Consider the following 23129-nt stretch of genomic DNA (forward strand, 5'->3'; position numbering starts at 1 on the left):
TTCTTCATCTTTGAATTTTATTAAGTACCAACTCGGCAGGAGCACAGTGCTAGATGGTATCCAGGGTTCTGCTTTCTTCCTAGGGAATTGCTGCACTGGTTTTGAAGTGTTTCCTCAACATAACAAGGTGATAGTTTGTGAAGCCTCTCCCATCACCTTGACACTCTTCTGTAGAAGTTGATGATATTTCATTTTGGCTTCCAGAACAGCAATGAGCATCTTCTGTAAAATACATAATTTATCTCTGCTTCTCTTTTGGTAGTGTAACTTTTTGAGTATTCATACTCAGATCTGCTTTTCTTGACAGCTGGCAAACTTCCCCAAGCTCTGCGAGGAAACAGAAAGGATTGTTGCTAACCACATTCGTGAGCGAGAAGGGAAGACAAAGGACCAGGTAAGGAGAGGTCTTCCCTGGTGGGAAGTCGAAGGTCTCTGCAAGGTTGTCTGGTAGTTCCCAACAGTCAGCCTGTTGCTTAAAAGAAAAAAAATTAGTGGAACACAACTACATTTATTTCTACTTATTTATGAATTATACACATACTATATTCATATCTTATTTATGTTAAAAATATGAGCAAATAAAAAGACTTCATTCAGAAGAATGAGATGCAAAAGCAGTAACAGGAGTTTCGTTATTTTTTTTTCTCAACACTCCATGGATCATGCATACATCCTACTTTGAAAACCACTAATCCAGAAACATACCACATTTTCTCTTTAAGACAGGAGTTCTTAACTTTTAATGGGCCCACAGATGGGCTCCAGAAGATTCACAAACTCCTAAAACATTATGCAAAATGCTCAGTGTTTTTATTGTTTTCTAAGGAGACAGTGGACCTAGCTTTTCATCAGCTTATCCATACAACCTATGATTGAAAAGAAAAATTGAGAACTACTCTTTTAAACATTTCTATTTTATGAATGTATGTGGTTTGTAAGGAGTGACCCTGAAATTGTTTTCTAATCCTAGCTCTGTGATTTGGAAAGATTATTTTCAAGTGAGAATAATCCATTTAAAAAAGTAAAGGACTACATGGAAAGAATAAAAATCTTAGGTTTAAATGGATTTTTCTTAGTTACTTAAAAAACATTATGACAGGAAATACAAAGGGTTTTACATACCCTTGAATTCCATGACACAGCTGCATGTGTGATGTTGTGGAGAGAACACTGGACTTAGGCCATGTGCTCTCCACAAAATAACATCATGTTCTTGTGTAAATCACTTCTTTGGACTGTTGTTTTCTCATGTACAGCATTAATATATTGGTCTATATGCTCTCTGAAAGCCTGTGTAAGTTAGTATTACCGGATTTTGTGATTCTCAAATGAGTGGGAAGGAGGTGAGGGAGAAATGGGGAAAAGGAAGAAGACAAAATAAAAGAGAGAGGAACAAACCACAGAGAGAGGCACACACAGCACATAAAGTGTGCGTCAGGAAGAGGAGCAGGTGGAGGAGAAAGGGGACTGCGGGATGGAGACCTAGCAGGTTGGGACATTCGTGAGTGATTCCAGTATCCACCTTTACTCTGCTTGAACTGTGGATTCATTGCCACTACTTTTTGTCATTGTGTTTTGAAAGTTAATTAATCACTATTTGTAGTTTTCACTTGTTTATCAACTTTCACACTCTTGAATAGCTGCAATAGCCAAAAGAGGAGAAAACAGGCTTTGTGTTTCAGTTGAGATGAACAAATCAGTATTAACTCCTGAGTCAGTGAAGTCAAGCCTAGAGCCAGATATGGAGCCCCAGGGCCAGAGGTTCTCCCTAATGTCCGATGTCTTGGCCCCTCCTGGGCTGAGAAAACTTAAATTCTTAAGAATCAGCTGTACTCCTGACCTTAAGTAAATAAGCTAACTGTTTTAATTTAGTGTCTTTCATCTATAATATTCAAATGATAATAAATCCTACTTAACTCTTTGGGATCCTCTGTCAAAATAATATTGGAGAAAATATAGGATAATTATTTAAACCATTTTAAATATTTCTAATCATATCTATGTCAGTTGTTAGCTTCTTCATATTTCAGAGTTTTTGTTTTAGTAAAATGGCATGTTCAAACTTCACAGTGTTGTTAAGATTGTGGGCTCTGGGCTCAGACTACCTGATTTTGAATTCAAGCTCTGTTGTTAACATTTTGTGTAACTTGTGACAAGTTATTTGACATCTTTACACTTCAATTTTCTCATCTTAAAGTGAGACAATAGTGGTAGTTAACTCACAGCCATTTTGTGAGGATGGAAAGAAGTAATCAAAATACAAGACCAGGCATTGTGGCTCACACCTGTAATCCCAGCACTTTGGGAGGCCAAGCAGGCAGATTGCTTGAGGTCAGGAGTTCCAGACCTGCCTGGGAAACATGGTGAAACCCTGTCTCTACAAAAAATTAAACAATTAGCTGGGCATGGTGGCCTGCACTACCAGTAGTCACAGCTACTCAGAGGCTGAGGTGGAAGAATCATGTGAGCCCGGGAGTTGAGGCTGCAGGGAGCCATGGTTGCGCCACTGCACTCCAGCCTGGGTGACAGAGCAAGACCCTGTCTTAATATACATATGTGTACATATGTAACAAATCTGCACATTGTGCACAGGTACCCTAGAACTTAAAGTATAATATACATATACATATGTATCTATCTATCTTAGTTCTTAGTTCTTAATTAATTTTAGTTGTTTTTGTTTTTGTTATTGTTCCCAAAGAGCTATGGCACGTGGTAGATTCGAGGAAGAATTGCCTTTTCTGATTTCAAGGGAAATTGTTTTCAATCTGCAACTCAGTTACAGTGATTAATTTATTCCCCAAGTGGGAGATAAGAGATGGGGCAGGCATCTCCCTACTAAGTCACAATCTCAGATGGTCTGGTCCAGCAGTTATCAAGTGCCTGTCACAGCTGGTAGTGGTCACCTCTAATATGGACTTGTGTGGCATAGCAGAAACATGCCTGGTTTTGGTAGTGTGGACATGTAATTTTGGATAGATCTCACATTTGAGTTCCAGACTCTGTGCTGCCTGGGGCCATGTGGTACTTTTAAAGTATCCAGTTAGACAGAGCGACCCATATCCTCAGGCCTCCGTGCCTGAACAGCTCTGGGGCATTCTTGCCGTTTTCTTTCTTTCTTTAAAAAGTAGACTTACTACCAACTTCTGCTCTGGAAGCTTTGTGGGAAAAAAATCTTCACAATTAAAAATATGGAAAGCCATAAATCTGTCTGTAGCTTTTTCTTAAACAAAGGTGTTTTGAATGTCTGAGTGTGCCAGCCGTTAGTCTCGGTGCTTCCATACATGTCATTGCATGTTGAAGCGGTGGACTTTCTGGGCAACTCCTGCTATCAGGGGTAGCTTTACTTTGCTTCAACTAAATATTCAATAACTGTGGGTGAAAAAGGCAGTGAGAAACTCTGAGAAAGTGAAAAAACGAGGAAAAAACTGGACTATTTTTCTTTTTATCCCCCACATGCGACCTGGCTCTTTTCCTAGAGTGAACACAGACTCCCAGTTTCCAGGAATATAATGAGAACAGCCATAGCTTTTATTTTTTTTCCACTTTTTTTTTTTTCCTGTACTACGGTCCAAGTTAATGTGTGTGAACGTCCAAAAGATATTCAGGACAACCTTTGGCGATGCTGAGGATTGTGAAGATATTTTGCTCCTTACAGTGGCAACAATTTATTTGTGTTCAAATATTACAGTTTATTGGTACAAGCTTTTGGCCAAATGGATTTGGAATATACAATTTAACAGAATCTGGTTTTATTGTTGGGAGAAGAGAGGCAAAACTACAACTAATCCAATAATGATCACGCTTCCTAATGTTTCAGTTTTCTTCAAGATATGAAACAAAACTCTATCTGACTATATGAAATTTTTTCATACAAGTATGATGTTATTGACCCAATAACCCCCATCCCTTGACTTTATTTTTGGTAGTGGAATTTGGAGTGATCTTTTAAATCTTTTTTTGGCAGGTCCCCTTATGACTCTCAGCAAGATTTGGTCAGATGACTGGTTGAGATTAGCCACAAAAACAAAGCCTCCAAGCCCATAGCACTGGGTACTGAGTACAAAACATGAACAAGTGGCCACATACTAATTATATATCTATATATGGGAATAAATCACTCCCTGGAAAGTTAACTGTTCTTGGCTGGGCATGGTGGCTCACGGCTATAATCTCAGCACCTTAGGAGGCTGAGGTGGGTAGATCACCTGAGGTCAGGAATTCACGACCAGCCTGGCCAACATGGTAAAATCCTGTCTTTACAAAAATTAGCTGGGCATGATGGTGGGTGCCTGTAATCCCAGCTACTTGGGAGGCTGAGGTGGGAGAATTGTTTGAACCCAGGAGGTGGAGTTTGCAGTAAGCTGAGATTGCACCATTGCACTCCAGCCTGGGCAACAGAGTGAGACTCTGTATCAAAAAACAACAACAACAAAAAAGAGAGTTAACTGTTCTTCAAGCCTGGTAGATAGTTACATAATTAAGGCCACAAATGTTTATTGGGCATCTACTATGTGTATCGTGCTAGGCTCTAAATTCTAAGGATAAAATGGTGAACAAGATAAACATAATCCCAGCTTCTATGGAGTGTATAGTCTTGCAGAGAAGAGAAACATTAAACAAACAAACAAAAAAATTAATTACATTTGTAGTAAATGCCACAAATAAGTATAGGGTGCTATATAGATATACACACACATACACATACACAAACACACATATGTGTATATATAGTGTATATATACACGTACATATATGTATGTATTATATAGTATATATACACTATATGTACATACGTGCATATAGTGTATATATACATGTACATATATGTATGTATATACACATGTACATATGTATATATATACACATACATTTATGTATATATGTATATATACATATATAAGTGGATATACATATTTGAACATATATATGCATATATGTACACATGGCACCCTATATTTATTTTATAGAATACATAATTTTATACAGATACATAATTTTATACATATACATAATTTTATACATCTACATAATTTTATGTATGTATATAATTATGGCATGTAGACTATTTGAGAGTCATAGTACAATCCAACCTGGTCTTGGGTTGGGTAGGGGATAAGGATCAGGGATGGCTTTCTTGAGGATGTACCCTCGGGGGAGCATTTTGTAGAGTATGTCTATGAACTGTTGCTATGAGGACTCTGATGCACTCAAATGCTACCTTCAGTGAAGGGAGGCAGCAAACAAATACTCATGATGGTCACCAAAATTTATTCAACAAAGTCGAAGAGCAGAGCTCTGGAGATATTCAGGCAGAGATCCGTAAGCACCGTCTCTCTCCCTCTTAGCAAATCTCAGCATCCTGGAAAGAGACAGGATTCAGTTGGGAGAACACAAGGAAACATAGGAAGAGGAAGTCAGTTTTGAATATCTCTGGTATAATACATTCTTTTTTGCAGGTTCTGGTTGCTCCACTTCTCTCTTGTTTTCTCTCAGCCTCCTCATCTCCCCATTGAATACTATTTTCTACAGAGGGACCTCCCAAGTCTCTGACTTAGAGATTATAAGTATTTTATATTTAGAATATTTTCATGTTGCCTGGGACATGTATCCAGTTTACTCCATTACAAATCTTCATTTAATTCTCATGATGTTTCAGGCACTGTTCTAGGCACTGGGAATGTAGCAGTGGATACAACAGATGAGGTCTATATAAGAAATTTGTAAAAACTTGCCATGTTAGCTAGTGTTAGTGCTGCAAAAGAAAAGAAGGCAGGGTAACACAATGGAGAGTAACAAGGGTGCTAGTTTAAATAGAATGGGCAGGAAGATCCCTCTGATGAGTGATATTTTAGCAGAGATCTGACCTTATTATTATTATTTAAATTTATTATACTTTAAGATCTGGGATACATGTGCAGAATGTGCAGGTTTGTTACATAGGTATACACGTGCCATGGTGGTTTGCTGCACCTATCAACCTGTCATCTACATTAGGTATTTCTCCTAATGCTCTCCCTCCCCTAGCCCCCCACCCCCCAGCAGGCCCCGGTGTGTGATGCTCCCTCTCCTGTGTCCATGTGTTCTCATTGTTCAACTTGCACTTATGAGTGAGAACATGCAGTGTTTGGTTTTCTGTCCTTGTGATATTTTGCTGAGAATGATGGTTTCCAGCTTCATCCATGTTCCTGCAAACGACATGAACTCAGCCTTTTTTATGGCTGCATAGTATTCCATGGTGTATATGAGCCACATTTTCTTTATCCAGTGTATCATTGATGGGCATTTGGGTTGGTTCCAAGTCTTTGCTATTGTGAACAGTGCTGCAATAAACATATGTGTGCATGTGTCTTTATAGTAGAATGATTTATAATCCTTTGGGTATGTACCCAGTAATGGTATAGATGGGTCGAATGGTATTTCTGGTTCTAGGTCATTGAGGAATCGCCACACTGTCTTCCATAATGGATGAACTAATTTACACTCCCACCAACAGTGTAAAAGCATTCCTATTTCTCCACATCCTCTCCAGCATCTGTTGTTTCCTGACTTTTTAATGATTTCTATTCTAACTGGCATGAGATGGTATCTCATTGTGGTTTTGATTTGCATTTCTTTAAAGACCAGTGATGATGAGCATTTTTTCGTGTGTTTCTTGGCTGTTTAAGTGTCTTCTTTTGAGAAGTGTCTGTTCATATCCTTTGCCCACTTTTTGATTTTTTTTTTTTTTTTTTGCTTTTTCTTGTATATTTGTATACATACTTTGTAGATTCTGGATATTAGCCCTTTGTCAGATGGGTAGATTGCAAAAATTTTCTCCCATTTTGTGGGTTGCCTGTTCACTCTGATGATAGTTTCTTTTGCTATGCAGAAGCTCTTTAGTTTAATTAGATCCTATGTCAATTTTGGCTTTTGTTGCCATTGCTTTTGGTATTTTAGTCGTGAAGTCTTTGCCCACGCCTATGTCCTGAATGGTATTGCCTAGGTTTTCTTCTAGGATTTTTACACTTTTAGGTGTTATGTTTAAGTTTTTAATCCATCTTGGGTTAATTTTTGTATAAGGTGTAAGGAAGGGATCCAGTTTCAGTTTTCTGCATATGGCTAGCCAGTTTTCCCAGCACCATTTATTAAATAGGGAATCCTTTCCCCATTGCTTGTTTTTGTCAGATTTGTCAAAGATCAGATGGTTGTAGATGTGTGGCGTTATTTCTGAGGCCTCTGTTCTGTTCCATTGGTCTATATCTCTGTTTTGATACCAGTACCATGCTGTTTTGGTTACTGTAGCCTTGTAGTATAACTTGAAGTCAGGCAGCGTGATGCCTCCAGCTTTCTTCTTTTTGCTTAGGATTGTCTTGGCTATACAGACTCTTTTTTGTTTCCATATGAAATTTAAACTAGTTTTTTCTAAATCTGTGAAGAAAGTCATTGGTAGCTTGATGGGGATAGCATTGAACCTATAAATTACTCTGGGCAGTATTGCCATTTTCTCAATATTGATTCTTCCTATCCCTGAGCAAGGAATGCTTTTTTCCAATTGTTTGTGTCCTCTTTTATTTTCTTGAGCAGTGGTTTGTAGTTCTCTTTGGAGAGATCCTTCACATCCCTTGTAAGTTGTATTCCTAGGTATTTTATTCTCTTTGTAGCAGTTGCGAATGGGAGTTCACTCATGGTTTGGCTCTCTGTTTGTCTCTTATTGGTGTATAGGAATGCTTGTGATTTTTGCACATTGATTTTGTATCCTGAGACTTGGCTGAAGTTGCTTATCAGCTTAAGGAGATTTCAGGCTGAGATGATGGGGTTTTCTAAATATACAGTCATGTCATCTGCAAACAGAGACAATTTAACTTCCTCTCTTTTTATTTAAATATGCTGTATTTCTTTCTCTTGCCTGATTGCCCTGGCCAAAACTTCCAATACTATGGTGAATAGGAATGGGGAGTGAGGGAATCCTTGTCTTGTGCCAGTTTGCAAAGGGAATGCTTACAGCTTTTGCCCATTCAATATGATATTGGCTGTGAGTTTGTCATAAATAACTCGTATTATTTTGAGATATGTTCCATCAATACCTAGTTTATTGAGAGTTTTTAGCATGAAGGAATGTTGAATTTTATTGAAGGCTTTTTCTCCATCTATTGAGATAATCATGTGGTTTATGTCATTGGTTCTCTTTATGTGATGGATTACATTTATTGATTTGCATATGTTGAACCAGCCTTGAATCTCAAGGATGAAGCTGACTTGATCGTGGTGGATAAGCTTTTTGATGCGCTGCTGGATTCGGTTTGCCAGTATGTTATTGAGGATTTTTACATTGATGTTCATCGGGATATTGGCCTGAAATTTTCTCTTTTGTGTGTGTCTCTGCCAGGTTTTGATATCAGGATGATGTTGGCATCATAAAATGAGTTAGGGCGGATTCCCTTGTTTTCTATTGTTTGGAATAGTTTCAGAAGGAATGGTACCAGTTCCTCTTTGTGCCTATTGTAGAATTCAGCTGTGAATCCATCTTGTCCTTGGCATTTTTTGGTTGGTAGGCTATTAATTACTACCTCAATTTCAGAACTTGTTATTGTTCTATTCAGGGATTTGACTTCTTCATGGTTTAGTTTTGGGAGGATGCATGTATCCAGGAATTTATCCATTTTTTTCTAGATTTTCTAGTTTATTTGTGTAGAGGTGTTTATAGTATTCTCTGATGGTAGTTTATATTTCTTTGCTGTCAAAGGTGATATCCCCTTTATCATTTTTTATTGTGTCTATTTGATTTTTCTCTTTTCTTCTTTACTTATCTGACTAGCAGTCTATCTATTTTGTTAATCTTTTCAAAAAAACAGCTCCTGGATTCACTGATTTTTTTTGAAGGGGTTTTTGTGTCTCTATCTCCTTCAGTTCTGATCTGATCTTAGTTATTTCTTGTCTTCTGTTAGCTTTTACGTTTGTTTGCTCTTGCTTCTATTGTTCTTTTAGTTGTGATATAAGGGTGTCGATTTTAGATCTTTCCTGCTTTCTCCTGTCAGCATTTAGTGCTATAAATTTCCCTCTAAGCACTGGTTTAACTGTGTCCAGAGATTCTGGTACATTGTGTCTTCATTCTCACTGGTTTCAAAGAGCTTATTTATTTCTGCCTTAATTTTGTTATTTACCCATTAGTCATTCAGTAGCAGGTTGTTCAGTTTCTATGTAGTTGTGCGGTTTTGAGTTTCTTAATCTTGAGTTCTAATTTGATTGCACTGTGGTCTGAGAGACTGTTTGTTATGATTTGTTCTTTTGCATTTGCTGAGGAGTGTATTTATGTGGTCAGTTTTGGAATAAGTGTGATCTGGGATGGAGAGTTCTGTAGATGTCTATTAGGTCTGCTTGGTGCAGAGCTGAGTTTAAGTCCTGGGTATCCTTGTTAACCTTCTGTCTTGTTGATCTGTCTAATATCAACGATGGGGTGCTAAAGTCTCCCAGTATTATTGTGTGAAAGTCTAAATCTCTTTGTAGGTATCTAAGAACTTGCATTATGAATCTGGATGTTCCTCTATTGGGCGCATATATATTTAGGATACTTAGCTCTTTTTGTTGCATTGATCCCTTTACCATTATGTAATGCCCTTCTTTGCCTTTTTGGGTCTTTGTTGGTTTGTTGTTGTTGTTTTAGACGGAGTCTTGCTCTGTCACCCAGGCTGGAGTGCAGTGGTGCAATCTCGGCTCACAGCAAGCTCCACCTCCTGGGTCCATGCCATTCTCCTGCCTCAGCCTCCTGAGTAGCTGGGACTACTGGCACCCGCCATCACACCTGGCTAATTTTTTATATTTTTAATAGAGATAGGGTTTCATCATGTTAGCCAGGATGTTCTCAATCTCCTGACCTTGTGATTTGCCCCACTCCACCTCCCAAAGTGCTGGGATTACAGGCATGAGCCACTGCGCCAGGCTGGGTCTTTGTTGGTTTAAAGCAGGTTTTATCATCGACTAGGATTGCAACCCTCCTTTTTTTTTTTTTTTTTTTTTGCTTTCCATTTGCTTGGTAAATCTTCCTCCATCCCTTTATTTTGAGCCTATGTGTGTCTTTGCACATGAGATGGGTTTTCCGAATACAGCACACTGATGAGTCTTGACTCTATTCAATTTGCCAGACTGTGTCTTTTAATTGGGGCATTTAGCCCATTTACAATTAAGATTAATATTTTTATGTGTGAATTTGATCTTGTCATTATGATGCTAGCTGGTTATTTTGCCCATTAGTTGATGCAATTTCTTCATAGTGTTCATAGTGTTGATGTTTTCTACCATTTGGTATGTTTTTGCAGTGGCTGGTACTGGTTTTTCCTTTCCATAATTAGTGCTTCCTTCAGGAGCTCTTGTAAGGCAGACCTGGTAGTGACAAAATCTCCTACTTTTTGCTAGTCTGTAAAGGATTTCATTTCTCCTTCACTTATGAAGCTTAGTTTGGCTGGATATGAAATTCTGGGTTGAAATTTAAGAATGTTGAATATTGGCTCTCACTCTCTTCTGGCTTGTAGAGTTTCTGCAGAGATATCCGCTGTTAGTCTGATGGGCTTCCCTTTGTGGGTAACCCGGCCTTTCTCTCTTGCTGCCCTTAACATTTTTTCCTTCATTTCAATGTTGGTGAATCTGATGATTATGTGTCTTGGGGTTGCTCTTCTTGAGGGGTACCTTTGTGGTGTTCTCTGTATTTCCTGAATTTGAATGTGGCCTGTCTTGCTAGGTTGGAGTAGTTCTCTTGGATAATATCCTATAGAGTGTTTTCCAACTTGGTTCCATTCTCCCTGTCACTTTTAGGTACACCAATCAAACGTAGGTTTGGTCTTTTCACATAGTCCCATATTTCTTGGAGGCTTTGTTCTTTCCTTTCCATTCCTTTTTCTGTAATCTTGTTTTCACACTTTATTTCATTAAGTTGATTCTTCAATGTCTGATATCCTTTTTCCACTTGGTTGATTTGTCTATCGATACTTGTGTATGCTTCACGAAGTTCTCGTGCTGTGTTTCTCAGCTCCATCAGGTCGTTTATGTTTTTCTCTAAACTGGTTATTCTAGTTAGCAATTTCTCTAATATGTTTTCAGGGTTCTTAGCTTCCTTGCATTGGGTTAGAACATGCTCCTTTAACTCAGAGGAGTTTGTTATTACCCACCTTGTGAAGCCTACTTCTGTCAATTCATCATACTCATTCTTTGTCCAGTTTTGTTTCCTTGCTGGAGAGGAGTTGTGATCCTTTGGAAGATAAGAGGCGTTCTAGTTTTTGGAATTTTCAGTCTTTTTGCACTGATTTCTCCTCATCTTTGTGGATTTATCTACCTTTGGTCTTTGATGTTGGTAACCTTCAGATGGGGTTTCTGGTGGACACCCTTTTTTTGATGTTGAGGCTATTCCTTTCTGTTTGTTAGTTTTCCTTCTAACAGGCAGGCCCCTCTGCTGCAGGTCTGCTGGAGTTTGCTGGAGGTCCACTCCAGACCCTCTTTGCCCGGGTATCACCAGCAGAGGCTGCAGAACAGCAAAACTTGCTGCCTGTTCCTTCCTCTGGAAGCTTCGTCCCAGAGGGACACCCACCAGATGCCAGCTGGAGGTCTCCTGTATGAGGTGTCTGTTGATCCCTGCTGGGAGGTATCTCCCAGTCAGGAGGCACAGAAGTCAGGGACCCACTTGAGGAGGCAGTCTGTCCTTTAGCAGAGCTTGAGCGCTGTGCTGGGAGATCCGACGTTCTCTTCAGGGCTGGCACGCAGGAACACTTAAGTCTGCTGAAGCTGCACCCACAGCCACCCCTTCCCCCAGGTGTTCTGTCCCAGGAAGATGGGGGTTTTAATCTATAAGCCTCTGGCTGGGGCTGCTGCCTTTCTTTCAGAGATGCCCTGCCCAGAGAGGAGGAATCTAGAGAGGCAGTCTGACTGCAGCAGCTTTGTTGAGCTGTGGTTGGCTCTGCACAGTTCAAACTTCCCAGCAGGTTTGATTACACTGTGATGGGAAAACCGCCTACTCAAGCCTCAGTAATGGCAGATGTCCCTCCCCCCATCAAGCTGTAGTGTCCCAGGTTGACTTCAGACTGCTGTGATGGCAGCGAGAATTTCAAGCCAGTGGATCTTAGCTTGCTGGGCTTCTTGGGGGTGGGATCCGCTGATCTAGACCACTTAGCTCCTTGGCTTCAGCCCCCTTTCCAGGGGAGTGAACGGTTCTATCTTGCTGGCATTCCAGGTGCCACTGGGGTATGGAAGAAAAACTTCTGCATCTAGCTCATTGTCTACCCAAATGGCTGCCCAGTTTTGTGCTTGAAACCCTAGGCCCTGGTGATGTAGGCACCCAAGGAAATCTCCTGGTCTGCAGGTTGAGAAGACCATGGGAAAAGTGTAGTATCTGGGCTAGAATTTACCGTTCCTCATGGCACAGTCAGTCATGGCTTCCCTTGGCTAGGGGAGGGAGTTCCCCGACCCCATAGGCTTCCTGGGTGAGGCAGTGCCCCACCCTGCTTCAGCTCACCCTCCATGGGCTGCACCCACTGTCTAACCAGTCCCAATGAGATGAGCCATGTACCTCAGTTGGAAATGCAGTAATCACCTGCTTTTGTGTTGATTTCCCTGGGAGCTGCATACTGGAGCTGTTCATATTCAGCCATCTTACCAGCCACCAACTACTATTATTATTATTATTATTGTTATTGTTATGAGATGGAGTCTTGCTATGTTGCCCAGACTGAAATGCAGTGGCTATTCACAGGCCTGATGATGACTCACTGCAGCTTTGAACTCCCGGGCTCAAGTGATTCTCTCACCTCAGCCTCCAGAGTAGCTGAGACTATAGGCAGACACCACCATGCCCAGCTTCTGATTGATGTTTGGATTCAATGATTTATTTGTATATTGACTTTTTGAGTTGGCTGATCAAATGCTTCTCCTGAAATGTATAAAGCATCTTGAGATGGTTCTTTAAGCTGCTAAAGATAGAAAAGGAGAGAGAAAACAAGAGGTGAATTACTAATTTGTAGCTAATATATGATGTCTACAGGAAGAATAAGCTCACAGCACCCCTCGTGGGCCCTCCTGCCACATATCTTATTTGTGCTTGTCCTTCTTTTGAACACTATGCCTACATTTTAGAGAAATCAAATAATTCTAGATTCTGTACTAAGGTAGCAAATAGTGTATGTCTATAAGTTATAATGCTATTCTGTTTATGTGCTACTCAGATTTACTTTTCTAGAGTAGATTTTTAACTTATGAATTTAGAGTACAAAATTATTAGTCTAATAAAGAAAAGTTAAGGTTCTTTTCATTCTAATTGAAGTATCCTTTAAAAAATTATATGAAGGTAATTTGTGGGCAATTACCGAATTTAATGTTTGAGAATTTTTAGATGGGCTTTCACTGAAGTGTTTCTCTTTGGCTTATAGGTATTGCTATTGATTGACATTCAAGTCTCTTACATCAACACCAACCATGAAGACTTCATTGGCTTCGCAAAGTACGTGAAACACTTGATTGTCACATGCATTCCTCCTATTGGTTTGTCTCAAACACACATTGTTAATATTTACTATAGTTTCACCACCTTTGAGAATACAATCTGTGCCAAGATTAACTCTCAGTTTACCTACTTAGGAAGTCTGAGCTCCATGGTCGTAGGGCAGGGATATTAACTATTCTCTCAGTAAAGTAGTTGGCTCTATTATGTGGCATATGAAGTCATGTATGTCTTACATACTTATCACCTCATCATTTTTGGATGATGTTCTGCAGTTTGTACTTGAACTCCTATAGAAAAACAGTAATTAATGCATGTTTAAAATTTTGAGGGGAACAGTTTTTCACATCAATTTGAAATAGCACGTGTAATTTACAGGATGCAAGCTATTTCAACTTTTCTAAGTCAGAATCTAGAGGCCTGTGTTTTTTTTTTTTTTTTTAAACTTTCCTTTGTGAAATTAGATGTAATCTGTCGGGATGAACATTTTATTTTCTATAAAGTGTGTATACAAATATTGCCATTTTTCAAATACATTATCATGCAAACATTATGGTTAGTTACTCAGGACTGGCTATTCACTGTGTGACATTTTTAAGACCTTGAATGCACTATCTTTTCCTGCCCATTAGTGAAACTAGTTTTCATTTGATTTAAATAATCTTGATACTACCTCTAAAATATATTTTTGCATTTAAGTGGTTCCAACTTTGTGTATAAAATATAGCTTATTTTATGTAAAATGTAAGACAAAAGAGCCTATGTACTTTTACTTAAACTGAGTATTCAAGAACAGAGACAAATAAAAAAATGGCAGAATGTCAAATTAATTTGTTTTATTACATTCTGACTTAGAAGAAATGGGTATGCAGACCCTGTGACCTAAACTAAACAGTGGCCTGAGGAATTTATAGGCATGTTTTAGGGAGAACAGACCCAATTATCCAACAGAAAATTATCTCATCCTAAACTTGGCTGTGGTTGTGATGTCCTAGCCAATTGTGTAAATATATTTTGCATCCAATGGCTATTACTAGTGAATGGTAGATAAGATTTATTCCACCGTTTTCCGTCTGTGGCATACGTGTAATATTGTTAGAACCCAACCATAAATATGTGCCCTAGTCTAGTGGTCTTTGCAGCCACCCTGCCCACACCCACTTCTTGATAGGTATTTGCTGCACAGGAATTTTGCACAGACTTGCCCCCCTCTCTTTTAGCCCCATGACTCTCACCATGTGCTCTGTTCACTTCCTTCTGCAGATTCACCTAGACTGTAACGTGCATCCTTATCCCTCAGTCTGGAAAGGGAATCTGAGAATTTTTTCCAGGTTTCCTCCACAGTCAGTGAGCCTAGGGAGCCTGTACCAAGCTCTACTTTAGTTTCTATGGTGGGTGGGGGGCAGAATGTAGAAAAAGAAAAAAAACTTTTTGCTTTTTAGGAGCTTGCCTAATAATTGAAAAATATAGAGACACACATGTAAAAATTTAAGCTGACACATTCTTCATTTTCCTCACTGCTTCTCTGAGGAGTTTAAAAGACAAACAAATCCTTGAGACATTTAAAATAACAGGAATGCTGCCTTTAATGTTGATTTTCATGGATTACAAATGCCAGTTAGGTTCTTACAAAAATGTAGCAGATGTCGACGTAAAATTGACACAATAACTTAAGAGTGAAAAGGATGCTGCCTTGTTGTGGTACCACAATTAGAGGGGGAGAATGCAGAAAAAGTCATAATCCATTTAGAAAGGTTCAAGTTTAAACATATTATATAACCTGTGCTTCAATTTAAATTTCACCTTTATAATCTCCTTGAAACTTTTTTTCTATGATAAATGAGCTAGAGTTTCTTTTCCAGTAAATTTCCATATTTGCTGTCTTAGAAGCTGTTGAACTACAGTTTTATATTGATTATGTTGATTTATAGGTTTTCAAGGGCATGTGATTTTTCAAATTTAAGACTTCCAAATACAATCTTTTGATGTAGTCTCTCTGTAATCCAGGTGTCTGGTCCTATTTTTCCAGCAGTGAGATAGACTATGAATCTTTATGATATTGGGGAGAAAAAAGAAGCATAGTTAAAACTGCTTTAGAAATCCAGCAACTCTACACATTTGTCATCTAATTTAAATTGCACATTTAAACCTTCTTTAAAGGACGGATCTGGGAGTCAACAATCCAGGTTATTTTTCCAGGATATGCCACTGATGAGCTTTGGGTTTTGGCAAGGCACTTAGCCTTTCTCTATCTGTTTACTGATGTATCAAATGGAATAATAATCCTTGTCTTGTATACCTTTCAGGATTGTCAGAAGATCAAATTAATGAAGTTATGTGGAAATCCTTTAAAAAAGAAACTGTGGTGTAGTCTATAAAAGTGAGAGATCCTCCCTGTCTCTCACTCTCTCTCAACACACATGCACGCTTGCACACACACACATACACACACATATACACTCACATTTGATTGCTAGATGTACCATTTTACTTTGTGATGAAGTTATAATGACTTAAGTATGATTGTCACTGGAATGTTTTTCAGTTGCTAATATCATTATTTCTAAATGTGATGTTTTGCTCTGAGACTCAGAGATAAATGTCCTTTCCATTTGTATGTCGACTTGGAATTGACATGGGGTGACATGGGGTGATTATGAAGATGAAGAAATGTTCATTTCAAAATCACTTTGAGGAGTTGTGGTATTTTTTGTGCTTTTAAAAATTAAGAAAATATGGCTATAGCTATAAATTTTAAAGTTGGCAAGAATGCTGTTTCCATCAAGGAAGAAAAGTCAAGCCATATTTGAAGACAATTATGTAAGTATTTTTAAGTTCCAAAGACAGAAAATTAAGGTCTGGGGTTGAAGAAAACAAGCATTTGTTTCATGAAATTTTTAGAGAGTTGCCAAGAAAGAAGGAACTGCCTCCCAGATTTATAGGATGGTGATGTACATAGTACTTTACACATGCAATTTTTTTCAACTGGGATGACTTTTTGTTCTAATTTTTTTAAAAATGAAAATGGATTGCTAAAATTGGATTAACAAAATATTTAGTTTCAGAGTAGCATTCAGGACATCTCAAAATTCTTCTTTCTGTTATAGAATTTATATTGCCATGTTTAATATGTGACACTTTTTTTCCATCTTCTAGTTATTTGTTAGACATGGCCTGTAAAATATGTACCATGTGTAATGTGTCCAAATAAGCACTGCTCTAGGCTTGCTTTGGAATTTCCTGGCTTCTAAATGCTCTTTCAACTATAATATAGTTTCTGAGTCTGAAAGTTAAGCATTTCAGAATAAAACGTCAATTTTTCTTCTGACGTAAGGGTTTTGATTTGTCATTCTCTTCTTTAAAAAAAGAAAAAAACCCCGTTACATATATTTTTACATTATATAGCTAGTTTTTGCTATTTAAGAAAATGAGAACTGGCCCGATTATTCCTTCATTCACTTCCCCTCGTCCTCAGTAATCCTCATTTGAACAAAAAGGCAAACTTGTTAGTGGAATGCTTTGGGAAGTGAAATTTCAAACTCCTCTGCTCTTCTTCATTTGTTCCATGACACAATTTGCTTTCTGAGTTACTAGGATTTATGCAGTCCAGTGGTTAAAGAGAAAGAGGGACTATAGATATGTGCTATTAGAGTAATATCTCTATACACCACAAGCAGCAGACCAAGGTCTGTTTGTTTTTCAATCTGCTCAGTAGGTCTCAACACCTGTTTTCTCACAGTTGAAATGATACAGTGTGCAGATTTCAGTTCTTGTTATTTGAGCACCATGAAAATTCTATGGGTTGTGAGATTCGTTATATCTTTTTCCTGATCCTCTGGAATTCCTCTGTTGCTGTTTTACTAACGGCAGTGCATTTGAACCTTGCCACTAAATTCCAAGGCAATCTTAGTCTTTCCCTTTACATTCTTAGTTTATTTTTCCCTAATGCGTAATTATATTCTATTATAATAATATTTCTATTTCCTAATCTTACATGAGAATGTTCTCTGTCTTGTGGAATCAAAACTTAGGTATTGGAGTATAAAATGATCCTTTTTTTGACTTATATGCAAATTTAGGAATTAAATGTTTGCTTGCTTACTGAAATTGTTGTCAAGTAGAAATACAGAATTGAGCAACTTGAAAGGACATCATTCATATCTCCTGTTCAAATAAGTTATAAATTCCAATGTTCCAAGCACCATTTTAAAAATAAGTGGACTTCCAGTTTTCTCTTTCATCCTCAGATATGTTATTTTAAACTTCATCTTCATCTTTAACATGAATGTTAGGAGGTAAGTGATTCTTCTTTTACAGGCTCCCAAGTTCTGTAAGATTTTCTTGCATAATAATTAGCCTGAGACTTCACTAAAGATCCTGGAGGAGGATCATGTCTGAATTATGCCTTTTTAGAAACTTCCAGAAACAACATTGTTTCTTCTCCCTTTGGCTTCAGTCTGATTGGATGGAACCTGGACTATCACAGTGTAACCTGTGATAAGTTACACTCTTGGGACTCTTGTGAAGTATTCATAATCTTTCTTGGATAATATAAAAGAATAGTCTAAAAGAGCTTTACTCTATAGCATCATTGCACAATAGAACTTTCTGAGATGATGGAACTATTGTATAATCTGTGCTGTTCAATACAGAAGCCACTAGCTGTATGTGACTATTGAGCAGTTGAAATGTGGGTAGTGCAGTGAAGGAAATAATTTTTTAATATAATTCATTCTAATTAAAGTTTTAATCTGGCTACCAGCTACTGCATTGGACGGTAAAGCCCTACAGTATAGTGACTCTGGCTGCTGGCTCTGGGAACTTCACTGTGGGTCCTACTTTGTTGACAGCTTAGTGGTGACTAAGAGAAAAAGCAAGGAGGTCTCTTAATTGCTGCTAAACAAGTCTAAAAGAACTTTTTTACTCTGTAGCACTGTTGCACAATAGAAGTTTCTGAGATGATGGAACTATTGTATAATCTGTGCTGTTTAATACAGAAGCTGCTACCTGTATGTGGCTGTTGAGCAGTTGAAATGTGGGTAGAGGTAGAGGTAGAGGTAGAGGTATACTCTGACATTTGCCATGGAATCTACATCTCAAAGGGACTCTCCATTTCCTCTTTGAGTGGCCTTAGTCTGTGCTCCATTCTTCTTTTTCCTCTTCCTTTCACTTTTCGGTCCACTGCAATCTAGTTTCTACCACACCTCTCCACTGAGACTGTTTTTGTCCAGGATAAAACAGTTAATCCAATGGACAATTCTGAGCCTTTCATTTGACACCACAGTTAATCACTCCTTGTTGAAGAGATCTGTTTCTTTGCTTCAATAACCTCCCACTCTCTCCTGGTTTTCCTCTTTTCACTCTAGCCACTTCTCAGTCTTTAGGAGCTCTTCATCTTCTGATCATGGCTTAAGAACGGTTCTTTAATCAATTTTCCACCCTAGACCCCTTTCTTTTCTCATTCACTGCATCTTTCCTAATGGATCTTACCCACTCCAATGGTTTTAGTTGCCAACTTTATCTAATGACTCCAAATCTAGATCTTCATTTCACGACTTTTCACTGCACTATGTACCATATTCAGATGTCTACTGGACATCTCTAGTTATATATCCTAGAGAAGCCTCAACCTTCTAGTCCCAAACTAAACTCCTCATCTGCTCTTATAGTTTATAACTTCTATGTTGTTCTCACTTTCTGTGGATGGCACCTCCCAGTCCTATTCTTTGCTCCTTGCTCCCCTCATATCTTTGTCTCCATCCATCTTTACCAAGTTCATGTGATTCTATCTCCATAATATTTTTTAAATTCATCTATTTGTTTCTATCATCATTGCTACTACTAAAGTTAGTCCTCTCTTACCTGGATTACTACAACATTCTCTCTGTCCCCTGTCATGCTCTTTCTTATTACTTCTGAGATTCGCTGTTACTTTCAGAATAAAGTCTAAACTTATTAATGTAGTTTCCAAGGCTCTCTATAATCTGTATCCTGCTTACCTCTTAAGCCTGTTCTATTGTCACTATTCCTTTATACTCTACTCCCTAACTCCATGCTGCAGCCAGTCTGGCCACTTTGGGATCCCTAACTGTACCATACTTTTGCTTTAACACATGCCTATGATATGCTTCTTCAAATTATTTAGGTTTCCTAGTACAGATGAACATTGATAGTCTGGTTGTAAATAACCCTGGCATCGAAAGAGAATTCCACAAATATTTCTTAAGATACTACCATAAACCCTCTGCTAGGTAATGTCAGTGGTGAGAGAGGTAGAAATACCAAGATTAATGCTCTTGGCTATCAAGGAGCAGGCATTGTCAGAGACCCAACTATAACACAACCTTGTTTATAAAATACAGGCACAGACCAAAGCTTTGAGAGTGCATGAAAAGGAGAGACAACTGGAGGTTTCTAAGAATTCATAATTCAGGCTGAAAGTTGATTGGACTTTTAAGACTGGACAGGACTCCAATAGTCAGAGAGAGGGGTCTGGGCTGGCTGCTTCCTATCTTCTCTGCTTGAGTCAATATTATGCATTTCAGGGAACTAATTTGTACTAAAACATCGCCCCGATCATGTCATTTGCTGGCACAGAAACATTGAATGTTTTCTTCTGCCTTCAGAGTAACAGCCAAATTCTCCATAATTGGCCCCAACATACAATTATTGTACTAGATGGCTTTTAAGATCACTTACAAACCCCAGTCTATGATTGGATAATTCTACCATAATAGTTTTGCTCTCCACAACTTCCCCATATGCCTCATCTTTCTACCTCCTGGCTTTGCTAACACCAGTCTATTCTCTTGGAACATAGTCATTTGTCTTCCTTTATTAAAGTTTATCTTCTTTTCAGGTTTGCTGCAAACATTTCAGATCATATCATCTGAAATTATATTTCTTGTCCCTTAACATTCAGAGAAAGTAGTTTGGTATAGGATTTGTTTGTTACATGATCACACATCATAGACAAGGATAGAAGAGACTGTGCAAAAAAGTTTTGAGCCAAGAGATAACATTGGGGGTTCTCTGATTGTCTTCTAATGTACTTTTATTTTTATAAAAGTTTAAACTTCTTGTTATATACTTTTAGAATCATTATGTCTCAGCACACACAAATTTGGTTCTATGTTTTAGTGTTCTGGCAAGGCTTTCCACAGTGACTTGTGTAGAGTAGGAATTTATATGATCAACAACAAATGTGTGTGGACACATACACATGTAAGAAGATATGGGTAATTATATCCCACATTTAAAACAAAAGCACTTTTTTGCTTTCTCCTATTACATCCTCATATATTTATTAATATAGATTTTATTTTTTATTTGTTATTTTTGTTTTGTGTATACATATCATTACTTGTACCAGACAAATTGTAGGCTTTGGATTATAAGAACCATACCTTATTTATATTTTTATCTGCTACAGAGTTCGTGCCCTACAGTTTTTGATTTATGTTAAACTAAAACACTATACATACGTATGTTTTATAATATTTCAGAGTTAATTGGTTGAGTAACTATATCCAAGAACACGTCCAAGGGCTCAAGTTAATTTGCAAGTCCTTACAGGTTTTGTCAGGAACATATTTTTAAATAAATGTTTTAAAATACTCTCAGTTCAATTAATAAACAGAAGAATTATGACAAATAATGTATTCTAAGCAGGCAGCTTATTTTTTTATTTCATTGCTTTTGAAGTAACTTCAAGTAGCTAAATATATCATTAACAACAGAATGTTTAAGTTTATGGGGCCAATTGCTGCAAAAAGATTATTCTTTAGGTGGAAACTAGAGGCAACTTCATGTTTTCTCTAACTCTAATATTTGAGATTGGCTTATAAAGTAAATCTACTTTTCCTTTGGTATATTCTTACAAGTGGTAGATCCTAAATATGCATTATTTCACAGATGGAAACTGTCAGTGGACATTGTCTTTGTCTAGTGTAGCTTATAAGCTTCTGAGAGTAATTTTGCGTCTCAAGGAATATTGGACCTAAAAGGAACTTAAGAAACAGCTTGTTTAGTCCCCTAGCCCTTCTCTCTGTCTCCGTTTCTGTCTCCCTCCCTTGTAACACATATATACACATTTTATGGCCGAGTGACTGAAGTCCATTTTGATCAAACTTTTCACCTTAGGTAGCAAAGGAGTCATTAATGATATTTGTGGCTTTTGCTTTATGTTCAACTTCTTTTCCCTTAAGTTATTTGAAGGTGACTGATACATAATTTTAGGGTCCCCAATAATTTGTTCAAAGTGAGCACCTGTGGGTCTATCACAGTTTGGAAGTTTTCACCACTAGTCAGTGCTTTAGTGAAAACATTACTCCTTAAACACAATTATGGTGCTTGGAAGAGATAAACATAGCCTATGAAGGTGTCTTGATCTCATTATAGTAGTAGTTTTCCCATACATTCCTGGAAGAGCAGGAATCCTGGAGGGTGCTGGAAAAGTGACATTTAATGTGGAAAAAGAAAGTTAAGGAGGAGATCCGAAGCACTTAGGAGAGTGCTACTCAAGACACTCTGTGTGCCAGGGCATGAGGGCAGCCAGAGGGCGGTGTGGGCACATTGGATCCTGGTCACCTCTTTCACAGCCTCACCTACAAGACCTGAATAATGTAGATTTAGATTGTTCAGATAAATGGTTAAAGAGGAAATAATTTCATGGTAATTAAGAGGATTAACCATTTAACAGAAAGGTAGAAAAATTAAAAAAAAAAAGACAAGGAAGGAAGAAGTTGAAATTAGCAAATTTAAAATTGGAAAAAAATACATACACAAAATATTTTTAGCAACCAAATACAGTGTGGACTTTCACCACCCACCCCCTGCCCACCTTCAGTTGAATGCAGTGTTTCTTCATTAGTTTGAGTGAAGGAAAGCAACTTAAATGTATCAGAGGAGTTTATTAAAAACTTATTTTGATCAGCTGTTCCAAGTGTGGTGTTAATTTCTAACTTATTACTGCAGCACAACATCCCATCACTTTAAACAGTTGACTGAGGGCTTTGGTCTCCCTTTTCTCTATTTTACACTATTTCATTGATCTCCAAACAGCTTCCACAAACTATTAAACAACCTGTAAGAATACTGAGTATGGCTGATCTTCCCAGAATAACCAAAATTAGTTGTGTTTCTTATATTGATAGGTGTTTATTCGTGGATCCACCAAAAGAAAGCCTTTGTCCTTTTGAGGGATAGAGTAACCTAGTGATGAAATGTGTGGGCTCTGTTGTTAAGTTGTTGGAGTCCTGTCTGGCTTTTAACCCTCTGTGCTTATGTCTAAAATGAGGGATATAATGGCATCAACCTCATCGGACTTTTCATCCAACAGATATTTCATGAAACCAACCATGTGCTATGTCCTTTCTAGGCCCTGGGGATATAGCAGTGAACAAAACAGACACAAACCCCTGCTCATGAGGAGCTTACAGTCTAATGGAAAGGGGCAGAGAAACACAAAAAATAAATACACCGTGTAGTGTATTGAGACCATCCTGGCTAACTCGGTGAAACCCCATCTCTACTAAAAATGCAAAAGAATTAGCCGGGCATGGTGGCAGACCCCTGTAGTCCCAGCTACTCCGGAGGCTGAGGCAGGAGAATGGCGTGAACCCGGGAGGTGGAGCTTACAGTGAGCTGAGATCCGGCCACTGCACTCCAG

At 38.1% G+C, this 23129-nt stretch overlaps 1 protein-coding gene across 6 annotated transcripts in view; it reads left to right on the forward strand.

The window, feature by feature from the left end:
• The window catches only part of DNM3 (dynamin 3), a 579299-nt gene that overhangs the window by 215526 nt on the left and 340644 nt on the right, over positions 1-23129 (forward strand). For all 6 annotated transcript variants that reach the window (XM_011962308.1, XM_011962305.1, XM_011962306.1 and 3 more), the window contains exons 11-12: positions 308-394; positions 13389-13459. In XM_011962308.1, coding sequence (XP_011817698.1) covers positions 308-394; positions 13389-13459 — 158 coding nt within the window. The remainder of the gene's footprint in view (positions 1-307; positions 395-13388; positions 13460-23129) is intronic.

The sequence above is a fragment of the Colobus angolensis genome, unplaced genomic scaffold, assembly GCF_000951035.1.
Source record: "Colobus angolensis palliatus isolate OR3802 unplaced genomic scaffold, Cang.pa_1.0 Scaffold59, whole genome shotgun sequence".
Taxonomy (NCBI): domain Eukaryota; kingdom Metazoa; phylum Chordata; class Mammalia; order Primates; family Cercopithecidae; genus Colobus; species Colobus angolensis.